Source organism: Ranitomeya variabilis, chromosome 4, assembly GCF_051348905.1.
Source record: "Ranitomeya variabilis isolate aRanVar5 chromosome 4, aRanVar5.hap1, whole genome shotgun sequence".
Lineage (NCBI taxonomy): Eukaryota > Metazoa > Chordata > Amphibia > Anura > Dendrobatidae > Ranitomeya > Ranitomeya variabilis.
In genome coordinates, this window is record NC_135235.1 from 404,790,579 (window position 1) to 404,804,100 (window position 13,522).

Here is a 13,522-nt window from a genome sequence, read left to right on the forward strand (position 1 = left end):
ATCAAGCTATGAACAAACTTTTAGAACACTAATTAACACAAAACTATATTGAGAACTGCTCAGTTCAAGTACTAATCCAAAGAAATTAATGAGATGATGCGTCGCATTTACCAACAAGTGCTATAAATAAGATACCAAAAATCTCAAAAACTTGAGCCAATCTGGCAAAACTGATGACATATTCAGAATCAGCACCCCAAAAATACCCCAAATTCGATGAAATATCTTTGGCACCAAAAATGCTGTTGACCAGTGTAATGGAGAGGAGTCATTTATGACACCTACCCATTATTAATCCAATAGTACGAAATGGTTAATAAAACACACACACATTATTTCAAAGTATTTTAATGAAATAAAGACACAGGGTGTAGTAATATTTTATTATACTGGTAATCCACCTGAAGACCCTCATCCTGTAAAAAAGGTAACATAAAAAATCAACAATATCCCATACCTTCCGTCGTTCTGTCAGTCCCACGATGTAAATCCATCTGAAGGGGTTAAATCATTTTACAGCCAGAATCTGTGCTAATGCAGTCGCTCCTGTCTGTAAAATGTTGTGAATGAATGGAAAGCAGGGGAATGTCCTGTAGTTACCTTGAGTCGCGGTGATGCGCCCCCTGCTGGATGTCCTCATATGAACTCGAGCGTGGGAATTTTTCCCAGGCTCGAGTTCATATGAGGACATCCAGCAGAGGGCGCATCACCGCGACTCAAGGTAACTACAGGACATTCCCCTGCACTCCATTCATTCCCCGGGGTTTTACAGCCACGAGCACTGCATTAGCAGAACTCCTGGCTGTAAAATTATTTAACCCCTTCAGATGGATTTACATCGTGGGACTGACAGAACGACGGAAGGTATGGAATGTTGTTGATTTTTTATGTTACCTTTCTTATAGGACGACGGTCTTCAGGTGGATTACCAGTATAATAAAATATTACAACACCCTGTGTCTTTATTTCATTAAAATACTTTGAAATAATGTGTGTGTGTTTTATTAACCATTTCGTACTATTGGATTAATAATGGATAGGTGTCATAAATGACGCCTCTCCATTATTAATCTGGCTTAATGTCACCTTACAATAGCAAGGTGACATTAACCCTTCATTACCCCATATCCTACCGCTACACGGGAGTGGGAAGAGAGAGTGGCCAAGTGCCAGAATAGGCGCATCTTCCAGATGTGCCTTTTCTGGGGTGGCTGGGGGCAGATGTTTTTAGCCAGGGGGGGGCCAATAACCATGGACCCTCTCTAGGCTATTAATATCTGCCCTCAGTCACTGGCTTTACCAGTCTGGCGGAGAAAATTGCGCGGGAGCCCACGCCAATTTTTTCTGCGATTTAACCCTTTATTTTACAAGCTACAGCGCCCAAATTTTGCACATACACACTACTAACAGTAGTGTGGAATATGCAAAAATAAAAAAAAAAAGGGGATATGAGATGGTTTACTGTATGTAAACCATGTCTCATATCATGTCGGGTTTGGGAAGGAGAAAGAAAAAGCCGGCAATTGAATTACCAGCTTTTCTATAGAACACCGCTGCGTATTTCTCGCAAGTCACAATGCTGGTCCGTGTATAATCCGTATTTTTCTCGCCCCCATAGACTTTCATTGGCAATTTTTTTTGCGCAATACGGTGACAAACGCAGCATGCTGCGATTTTCTACGGCCGTACAAGACCGTATAATACAGATCAGTAAAATACGGCAGATAGAGGAGCTGGGACAGAGAATCATTGTACCGTATGCAATCCGTATTTTCTGCACCTCTCATACGTTCGTAAAACTCGCTAGTGTGACGCCGGCCTTATGAGGGACAGAGAGAAACTGAGACCTTATTTGAAGCCTTAGGCAGTAAGGGACTGCAATGCCACCACACTTGGGAGGAAGGCTTTGATCTCCACCTGGTAAGGGAGACCCTGGATTCACTTCCAAGCCGGCCAGACCCTGCCTGTACCTGTTGTCTGGTGCTCTGGACTGCGGTTGCCTGAAGCTTACAGGTTTGCAGGTAAAGACATTGCAAACCTGTGTCCTCATTCTTCATCGCACCACCCACCATCTTCACCATACACTGGGAGCCCTGGGGACCTACTTCACCTGTGGGAAGTTACACCATCTAGCTGCCATACCATCACCCCACAGGACCCCTTTAAGCAGCGTCAGTCCCTACTGACCGAATACCACAGGTGGCGTCACGAACTTTATTCGTAAAACACTTTCTTTAATTGGGCACCCAGGGCCACGGACCGGGTCGCAGCCACCGTGGCATCCCCTTTAAGTACCGGACCCGGTACCAAGTACCCCACTGCCCAGGCAGGCGACTCACCCACTCAGTTCCCTGCTACCCAGCAATTTTTTAATATCCCTGGGTGCCTGTTGCAGCACAGCACAACCTCGGATGACCTCTTCATCCGATAGGGAAAGGAATAAACACTGGAGGGAGGATGTGGGAGGGACTATTTCACCTCTTTGTGTTTCCTGTGCTTATCAGAGAGGGTTTACATCCTCTGGTGTGCTGTCTTGGGGGGGGGAACTCCACTCACACTCACCATTTCATTCTCATTTACATACAAATGTTACACAAAATTACAATAAGCAATGTATACCTCTAGGAAAAAAAAAAAAAAAAAAAAAAAAAATCGACCTGGCATGAGATTTTGTGCCATCCCACACACTGGTTATACAGTGCTTTGCATGTATTTTCACTGTAATACTACGTACTTTAACATTTAAAATGTTATAGTTTAATACAGCAATATCTACAGTATTTCACTTCTGGGCCCTGTACTTTGAGGAAACTACCAGGTCCACATATTGTCATGGGTTTAACGCAGCAAAGTTGCCAGATGACCGTGCCGTCTGATTTCTCATACTCCTGCACTGACTAGAAGCAGTTCTTCATATTAAACGGTGCAGGTTTCGTCTAGAAGTGCAGGCGGTTAATCTGCTGCTCTCCTATTTGAACTGGCCTCTGGCAAGCAGGCATTGCTAGGCATTGAAGAAGAGTTGTTTGAGAAGGTGTTTGGTGGATATATGCAAGACTGTTTGGGTTTGGTTGTATGCAAATACTCTGTCTTGTATTTAGTTTTTTTCCCACATCCTCCCTCCCCAGTGTTACAGAATCCCCCAGCACCCAGAATATGTTGGGCCGTTATATACATGTATAATAGGTTCCATGTGAGATGCATCAGCCCACAGGCTGCGCTCCTGGGCAGATGGGACAAGATATTATCATTCTGTCCTCCCCCACCATTGTAATTCCCACAATAAATATCGGCAGGCTCTGGCCACCTCTGGCTATTGTAATGTATGTCTGGCCTGCTGCTGTTCTATTGGCCTGCCCTCTGTATCTGTGTTATATGTTCTGTGTCCTGTGAATAAAGTGTGGTTAGACTGGAAATACGTGGAGAAGCAGTGAGATTTTATATGCACCCATGTAACCCAGGAATTCCAGCCAGCGTCCTTCATTCAGAATCCAGCCAAAGCAGAGTGGACCTCCTGATACACAGGGTGGTACTGAAAGAGGTACTACAGCAAAGTAGACCCCGTTACACTGGTGGCAGACAGCGGGATGTGAGACCCCTTCTACAGGAGGAAAGGAATGAATGGAAAACAACTACCAGAAGTTAAATAGGACTACATTAAAAGATCTGGTGGAAGCCCGAGGGTTAATTGCCAGCAACAAAACAAAAGCGGATTTGGTAGCAGCCATCATGGAACACGACAGTGCAGTGCCCCCCCAATGTGAACGTGGAGGAGACTGAATTCCAGAGGGAGGTAAAGAACAGACTGGCGTTTTATGGCCCAAACCCTGCAGTAGAGATTATACGAGAGGTGATGGCTGATGTGCGTACTGGTCTGAAGGAAAAGATGGCCAAGCGGACCAGGATAGAGCTAGCCAAGATGGAGATGGCAGAGCGGACCAAAGTGGAGCTGGCCAAGATGGAGAAGGCAGAGCAGAGACAGGAGAGTAAGCGAGCAGGGGGAGATCTGGCCTCCGACCAGGTACCTTCAACAGTAAGCCACAAGAAGATCCAGTATAATGCCTTCCGACAGTTGGGGGAGGCAGAGGAAGACATTGATGGCTTTCTGCAGGACTGAGCGGCAGTGTGCCCTTCTTCAAGTTGAAGCCGGAGGAACGGGTTTAGATTCTGGCCAGCAAGCTGACAGGCCGGGCAGCGGATGCCTATCGCACGGTACCTGATGAGGACTGTATGGACTATGAGCGGATCAAAGAAGTGATCTTGGCCCGGTATGCGCTGACACCAGAGGCATACCGCCAAGAGTTCCGCGGACTTATAAAACGAGTAATCGATACCCACGCTGAATGGGCCTGTAAATTACGGCGGTCATTACTACAGTGGATACAAGGGAGCCAAGCAACCACTAAGGAGGACGTCCTCCAGCTCGTCTTGTTAGAACGATTCTTTAATTGACTAACCCCCCCGAGACATAGGAATGGCTTCGGGACAGGCGGCCAATGACTCTTGAGGAAGCCGCTCGTCTGGCCGATGAACATCATTATGCCAGGAGGCCTCAGTTGTCCGGATCAAAGATGGTCACTAGGGGTCCACCCATGGACCTGGAGGGCCCCAAACCACCGAAGATTGTAGGGGGACCAGCTACAAACCCGGCCTACCACAGTTCCCCTGGGGCGCGATGCCACACCTGCCGTCAGCTGGGCCACCTGCAAAGACAATGTCCCAACCGGACTCAGCATACCCAGTGGCCAAACGCGGGAACAGCTACCTTCAGCCGGGCCGCTGTACACTGCTACCAAGGCAAAGTTGACCCGACATTGTGGGCTACGACTAACCAAGGGGTGGAAGAGATGGAGGAAGTGTTGCATGAAGTGGATCCCGTGCAGGCAGCCCGGGCAGATAACCGACAACAGCATCAACAGGTCGTGTGTGTTAATGGAAAACATATGCAGGGACTAAGATTCAGGGGCAACTTTGAACCTTGTGAAGCCTCATCTTCGTCCGGGACCAAGAGAAGACGGACCGGACAGTGGCAGTCCATGTAGCAGGGGGAGCCATACATCGACTGCCCACTGCCAGGATTCACCTGAACTGGGGAGTCGGGGATGGCCTTGTTGAGGTCAGCTTGATGGAGGATTTGCCCGCAGATGTTTTGCTGGGAAATGTTGCCTGCCTTCTCAGTTGCCCCTCTGGCTGAGACATATCCTGTGACCACCCGGAGACCAGCTCGAGCTGCGGAGGCGAAATCACACAGAGGAGGCCCAGGTAAGACACCCCAGCCCTACACGTATTCCCATAGCCAGACACATTTCTTGGGCCACACCAGATGAATTTAAGAGGGAGTTACTTGAGGATCCTTCATTGGAGGGATATCATGGGAAGGCACAAGAGGGGAGAGGGGTACTGGAAGGGGAACAGTTTATATGGAAGCAGGGACTCCTCTACCGGATCACAGAGCAGCACCACACAGGGACGAGCCCCACTATAAAACGACAGCTGGTAGTTCCCAAGAAGTATAGACAGGAGTTACTGCGAATCTCTCATGACATACCCTTGGCCGGGCACTTCGGCGTCAGTCGCACCAGGCATTGTCTGACACAAAACTTCTTTTGGCCGGGGGTAACCTATGATGTTCGTCAGTACTGCCAGACCTGTGACAGTTGCCAGCGCATTGGCAAAGAGGGGAGATCGATGCAAGGCCAAATTACGCCCCCTACCCATTGTGGGGGAACCATTTAGCCGAGTAGCGGTCGATCTGATAGGGCCGTTAGCCAACCCCAGTCCATCAGGGAAAAGGTATATATTGACAGTGGTAGATTATGCCACACGGTATCCAGAGGCGGTTGCGCTACCTAACATACTGGCAGAGACGGTGGCGGCTGCCTTGCTCCAAGTTTTCTCACGGGTTGGATTTCCCCGGGAGATTATCTCGGACCAGGGTACCCAGTTTACAGCAGAGATGACCAACCAACTGTGGAAGCTGTGTGGCGTAAAGTCCATTAGAAGCGCCCTGTACCACCTGCAATCCAGTGGGTTGTGTGAACGCTTTCACGGGACGTTAAAACAACTCATTGGGACTTTTACCAGGACCTACAGGGACTGGGAGAAATTCTTGCCTCACCTCCTGTTTGCCTATCGGGAGGTGCCCCAAAACTCCACGGGGTTCTCCCCATTGAAACTGGTATACGGGAGACGGGTAAGGGGACCCCTAGACTTAGTGCTAGAACACTGGGAAGGGGAGGGTATCATAGAAGGGGTACCTATTGTACCCTATGTGCTGGAATTCCGGGACCGCCTACAGGAGCTGACCCAGGCTGTACGTGGGAACATGCAGGTGGCTCAGCGGCGCCAGCGCGTATGGTACGATAGGAGGGCCAGAGAGCACACCTTGGAAATAGGACAGAAGGTCCTGGTGTTAGAGCCCACTAGGTAGAAGAAGTTCCAAGCTGCATGGCAGGGGCCCTACCAAGTAGTGGGGAAAATAGCCGACACCACCTATAATGTCGCCGATTGTGATGACCCCAGGGTTATCCGCATGATCCACGTGAATATGCTGAAGCCCTACCGGGAGCGCCATGAAGAGGTAGTGGCCATCTGGGCACCTGAAGCAGAGGATTTAGCTGGACTTCCCTTGCCTGATGTTTTCGGGGAAACCCAGGTACACTCGCCTGGCATAACAAAAGGTTGAGACCCAGGATCAGACCCCCCTGCGACAACCCCCCTTCCGCGTCCCTGAGTCTGTACGAGAAGGGATGCGACAAGGGATGCGACAAGAGATACGAGAGATGTTGCGTTTAGGGATCATTGAAGAGTCAGATAGTCCCTGGGCATCCCCCGTAGTGTTAGTGCCCAAACTACATGGTTTTGTGTAGACTATCGTAAGCTCAATGAGAAAACAGTGACGGATGCGTATCCCATGCTACGTGTGGATGAGTTGTTAGACCGGCTGGCAGGGGCAAAGTATTTGACCACTATCGATCTATGCAAAGGCTACTGGCAGATTCCCCTTAGTCCTGACGCTATTCCCAAGTCGGCATTTGTCACTCCGTTTGGCTTATTCCAGTTTTGAGTTATGCCATTCAGGATGAAGACTGCCCCGGCGACCTTCCAGAGGCTGGCTGACCGGCTTCTGGATGGTCTCCAGGACTATGCGTGTGCCTACCTGGATGACATCGCCATCTACAGCGTGACATGGGAAGAGCATCTAAATCACCTAGAGACAGTATTAGACAGGATCCACAAGGCCGGAATCACCCTGAACCCAAACAAGTGTCACGTGGGCAAAGCAGAGGTTCAGTATTTAGGGCATTGGGTGGGAAGTGGGAAACAGACCAGAACCAGCCAAGATTGAGGCCATAGCCAAATGGCCCACCCCATGCACTAAAACCCAGGTCATGGCGTTTCTAGGGACAGCGGGGTATTACAGGAAATTCGTTCTCTATTACAGCAGCGTAGCCATGCCCCTCACTGATCTGACCCGTAAGAACCAACCCCGCCAGGTAACCTGGACCCCAGAGTGTGAGGAAGCCTTCCACCAGCTAAAGGATGCCCTCACCAATACCCCTGTATTGGCCGCACCCGATCCAACTAAACGCTTCCTTGTTCACACAGACACTTCTATGCTTGGATTGGGGGCAGTACTGAGCCAAGTCGGGCCGGACGGCCAAGAACACTCGGTAGCTTACCCGAGTCGGAAACTACTGCTCTGTGAAGTGAGCTATGCGGCCATCGAGAAGGAGTGCCTGGCAGTAGTATGGGCACTCAAAAAGTTACAACCATATTTGTATGGACGACCGTTTTCCCTCCTAACGGACCATAATCCCCTAGTCTGGCTTAATCGGGTCTCCGGAGACAACGCCAGATTACTGCGGTGGAGTTTAGCCCTACAACATCTGGACTTCACCATCCACTACAGACCCGGCAAACAAAACGGTAACGCCGATGGACTAAGTCGACAAACGGAACTTGTACTAACCCCATAAACTTCGGTCATCCCCAAACCGATCCGTTAAGGATCAGACTGTGTATGCCGTTCGTGTCGCTGAAAGGGGGAGCCGTGTTACAGAATCCCCCAGCACCCAGAATATGTTGGGCCGTTATATATATGTATAATAGGTTCCATGTGAGATGCATCAGCCCACAGGCTGCGCGCCCCTGGGCAGATGGGACAAGATATTGTCCTTCTGTCCTCCCCCACCTTTGTAATTCCCACAGTAAATATTGGCAGGCTCTGGCCACCTGCAGCTATTGTAATGTATGTCTGGCCTGCTGCTGTTCTTTTGGCCTGCCCTCTGTATCTGTGTTATATATTCTGTCCTGTGAATAAAGTGTGGTTAAACTGGAAATACGTGGAGAAGCAGTGAGATTTTATATGCACCCATGTAACCCAGGAATTCCAGCCAGCGTCCTTCATTCAGAATCCAGCCAAAGCAGAGTGGACCTCCTGATACACGGGGTGGTACTGAAAAAGGTACTACAGCTCAGTAGACCCCGTTACACCCAGTGTTTTCCTTCTGTTTGTGTGTGCTTATTTGTATGATTTGTATTTACCTTTATCCCTGTTCTTATTACCTTGTTAGTCTGGTTGGCATATTGCCATACACCACTACTCCCTCTTCCCTTGCTCAGGGACAAGTATTCTTTCTGACTCATCTGTACCCTTTTTTCACAGTGAGGAGGGAAAAATAAATCGCTGTCAGAATGGATGAGATGCAATTTATTGGGCTGGACAGGTTAGAGACCATTACATCTGCAATATAGAAACTTGAATGAAAAGTGGCCTAGAGATGGAGATACAAAATTAGTTCTCATGCTTCGTACTGAGGAGGGCCAACAGCCCGAAATAGTGTCTGCAAATTGAGATACTGATTTGGCTTTTATCCCAAGTCATATTGCACGACTCGTTAAAGAATTGATTGTGACTTGCAGGATCTCTACTTCCAACAGGGTCACTATAGAGTTTAAGTCCTCTTTTTCTCTGAAGAGGCAATTTGCATATAGTGTTTTGTTAAAAATATATTGGGATATTTTTTACCTACTGTTACTATAATAAAGTGGTACCAGAGGTTTGGCCCTCTGAGAAACTTTACCGTACACACAGTGCGTGTATTTTGTTTTCCCGTGTGACCCCTTCTCAACACAAGAGGGAGATAACTTGCCCTTTCATTTCAGAATTCACAGACAACAGGCTCCAGGTTGCTTCACAAAAAATACCATTTCTGGAGCCTAACATTTGTGTAGCAACATTCTTTTAGGCCACATTCAGAATTTGGTCAGTTTTTTTCAATCAGCATTTGTAGGCCAAAAAGCAGGAGTGGAATAATCAGAGGAACAGTTTCATAGAAACACGTCACCGCTTCTGTATTCATCACCCACTCCTGTTTTTTGTGACAGATACTGATGAGAAATACTGACCAAATACTGAAAGTGTGAACGTGGCCTTAAGGTACCGTTACACTAAAGACTTACCAATGATCACGACCAGCAATACGACCTGGCCGTGATCGTTGGTAAGTCGTTGTGTCGTCGCTGGGGAGCTGTCACACAGACAGCTCTCTCCAGCGACCAACGATCAGGGGAACGACTTCGGCATCGTTGAAACTGTCTTCAACGATGCCGAAGTCCCCCTGCAGCACCTGGGTAACCAGGGTAAACATCGGGTTGCTAAGTGCAGGGCTGCGCTTAGTAACCCGATATTTACCCTGGTTACCATTGTAAAAGTTAAAAAACAAAAACCCCCAAAAAAACAGTACATACTCACATTCCGATGTCTGTCACGTCCCCCGCCGTCAGCTTCCCGCACTGACTGTCAGCGCCGGCCGTAAAGCAGAGCACAGCGGTGACGCCACCGCTGTGCTCTGCTTTACGGCCGGCGCTGACAGTCAGTGCACTGAGTGCAGGGAAGCTGACGGCGGGGGACGTGACAGACATCGGAATGCATGTACGTTTTTTTTACTTTTACAATGGTAACCAGGGTAAATATCGGGTTACTAAGCGCGGCCCTGCGCTTAGTAACCCGATATTTACCCTGGTTACAAGTGAACACATCGCTGGATCGGCGTCACACACACCGATCCAGCGATGACAGCGGGTGATCAGCGACCAGAAAGAGGTCCTGATCATTCCCTACGACCAACGATCTCCCAGCAGGGGCCTGATTGTTGGTCGCTGTCAAACATAACGAGATCGTTAAGCGGGATCGTTGCTACGTCACCAAAAGCGTGACGTTGCAACGATATAGTTAACGAAATCGTTATGTGTGAAGGTACCTTTATTGCAACCCAGTTTTAAGAACAACTCTCAAGCAACACACCTCACTGTCCATGCGCATTCATAGTACTCAGGTCTTAAAGGCAGATAAGCTATTGTGCCCCTTGAGATCTTCCCAGCAGGATTTAAATTAATCAACACTTTACTCATGCAACAGTCATTGATGGAATAGCCAAACTAGAAAAGGTCATTACAAGTTTAGATTTGCATTTGGTGACTTACCCATCATATATAACCAGCCATCTCAGTGTAGTTGTTGGGTCTGTGCTTGGAGCTCCCCAGCAGTGGTGGAGGCGGAGGTGCAGTCTGGGATCGGAGGGTTGCAGAAGACGAGCCTCCAAGAACACAAGCTCCTGAAGTTGAATCTGTATTGGAAAGTCTTCTGATGCGTAGAAAGTGGAAAATGATGAACCTGTACCATAATAATAATTTAAAACTTACTTTACCATTGATAAGGCTTTCCAAAAGACACTTTACATGCCATGAGAGTATATGGATGCCAGAGTGCTGTCCCTAGCTCTAGAGAACTCTGCTAGTCCATGCATTACCACTGCCGAGGAAATATACAGTTAGCTTAAGTGTTCCAAAGAAATTCTAGGAACTGGACCAAGGGCGATCAGTACAGTGGATCTTTAGAGAATGGATAGTCTTCATGAGAACACCTTTAAAACTGCAGCTCATAAATTCAGTGTATCAAATAGAAGTCCTACACATATTATTAATATTTTACCCAAGGTCTAGTTACCTTTAGAAATGCGCAGCTCCACACGCAGAACCCCCGTACTGGTCACCATGGGAAGTTGTGGGGTTAGCACCACCAGAGAGATATTTGACAAGGTGTCATTATACATGCACTGAGAAACAACTCTGGAAGGAGAAAAGTTTTTAATATTTAACACAATAACATTTATTGCGGCAAAGCTTAAACCAAAAGTTATTGTAAAGTTGCAATCAAACTAAACATAAATTTGCCATATGGGGTGGACTTATTTGAGGTTTTGAAACAGTTTGTAAATTCTACTAATATGAACATTTTCACTAAATTCAACTCAATATGCCACTTTTAAATGACACTTGCAGTCTCAAACATAGTCAACCCCATTCAAGACAAGAATCTTTAGTACAGCAGCTTTAGCTGTATAACCTGTTGCGAACATGATGCATGGCCAGACACCAGTTTCTGCCAGCATTTACGAGGCATGTGCTATGTTTTCTCATGGGAAAAGCTCTTCAGTTCACTAATAAGTTTTGGACTACTCTTGACAACCCAAGACTAAGGAAAAGGATACTCAAGATAAAGGCTTTGCACCGAAACGTTGTGTATCTTTGGCATGGAATACATTTTCACACTTTTTTTTGCTATGCTTAGAGTGCTACCCCTTTTTCTGCTATCGATTAGACACACAGACTATTAAGGACTGATCCTCTGGCGCGGTTTTGTTTCCTCTGGCACTGGAAACCTGCAGCATGTGGACAGCAAGATGGATTCAATACAGCATCAAGGAATTCTAGTAGAAATCATGTCTTCTGTGAGGAAGCTGATGGTTAGAAGTCATTGGACCTACAACATGACAATGACCTCAAGCCTTGGTTTCAGAAGAAGTCCTAGAAGATTCTGTAGTGGCTGGCACAGCCAACAGTTGAAAAAACATGATCTTGGTGGGATTTGAAAAAGGTGATTGCAATGTGCAAACTCAAGTAAGTTAGTTAACTGAACACCATTGTCTATGAGGAATGGGCCAACATTCCTCTGAGTTGCTAGTGTTTGGCTACACATCACCTTTTGTAGCAGTTCATAATAGGGAAAACGTTCTCTACCAAGTACTAAGGATGCTTCTTTTGAAGTGGTTGAACAATTCTGAGTCCGAATTAGTCAGTAAAAGTATTTTGAGTGGAATTTGGAGAAACTACTTGTTATATTATAGTTGTATTGAGCTACTTAACATTGTTCTCGATTATTTTAATAGCACAAAGCAGAAAAGGTGTAATTTCAACTAACACTCCAAGTTTACAATGAGTGTTGAATAATAAGTTAATTTATAGAGCACCAACATATTCTGTAGCACTTTACAATGCAGAAGAAAATGTACAAACACGATAATATGTTATCGAGTAACTCAGATCAACAATTCACAGGAGTTAAGGCTCTGCCCACAGTCTATGAGCAAGTAGGGAATGACCGTAAAAGTTGCCTGTAGTATATGGCCCAGACATCTTTTAGAATAAATAATGGTATATGTAGCATTGCATGAGTCAGCTACCAGTCTCTGTAGTTGTCCTGATACAAAGTGCTACTGAGGAGACTGATGTAAGGGATCAAGTTCTGAGGAGAAATGTAAGGACTGAGGAACTGAGCTCAATTAAATTAGTGAAGTGAAGAGAAGTCTGCCTAAAGGTACCTTCACACTAAGCGACTTTGCAGCGAGAACGACGATCCGTGACGTTGCAGCGTCCTGGATAGCGATCTCGTTGTGCTTGACACGCAGCAGCGATCTGGATCCCGCTGTGATATCGCTGGTCGGAGCTAGAAGTCCAGAACTTTATTTCGTCGCTTGATCACCCGCTGTCATTGCTGTATCGGCGTGTGTGACGCCGATACAGCGATGTGTTCACTTGTAACCAGGGTAAACATCGGGTTACTAAGTGCAGGGCCGCGCTTAGTAACCCAATATTTACCCTGGTTACCATTGTAAATGTAAAAAAAAAAAAAAAAAAAAAAAAAACCAGTACATACTCCCCTTCTGAGGTCTGTCACGTCCCCCGGTGTCCACAGGGTTACGTGCTGCTGCCGAGAACTTCCTGCACTGAATGTGTCAGCGCCGGCAGTAAAGCAGAGCACAGCAGTGACGTCACCGCTGTGCTCTACTTTACTGCCGGCGCTGACACATTCAGTGCAGGAAGCTCTGAGCAGCAGCGCGTAACCCTGTGGACGCCGGGGGACGTGACAGACATCAGAAGGTGAGTATGTACTGTTTTTTTTTACTTTTACAATGGTAACCAGGGTAAATATCGGGTTACTAAGCGCGGCCCTGCGCTTAGTAACCCGATATTTACCCTGGTTACCCGGGTGCTGCAGGGGGACTTCGGCATCGTTGAAACTGTCTTCAACGATGCCGAAGTCGTTCCCCTGATCATTGGTCGCTGGAGAGAGCTGTCTGTGTGACAGCTCCCCAGCGACCTGTCTGTGTGACAGCTCCCCAGCGACCTAAACAGCGACACTGCAGCGATCGGCTCGTTGTCTATATCGCTGCAGCGTCGC

General features: G+C 47.3%; 1 protein-coding gene across 2 annotated transcripts in view; it reads right to left on the reverse strand.

Moving 5' to 3' along the window:
• LOC143764955 (zona pellucida sperm-binding protein 1-like) overlaps positions 1-13,522 on the reverse strand; it is a 150,159-nt gene that overhangs the window by 67,275 nt on the left and 69,362 nt on the right. For both annotated transcript variants that reach the window (XM_077251107.1, XM_077251108.1), the window contains exons 7-8: positions 11,009-11,130; positions 10,486-10,675 (exon numbers count right to left, since the gene is read on the reverse strand). In XM_077251107.1, coding sequence (XP_077107222.1) covers positions 10,486-10,675; positions 11,009-11,130 — 312 coding nt within the window. The remainder of the gene's footprint in view (positions 1-10,485; positions 10,676-11,008; positions 11,131-13,522) is intronic.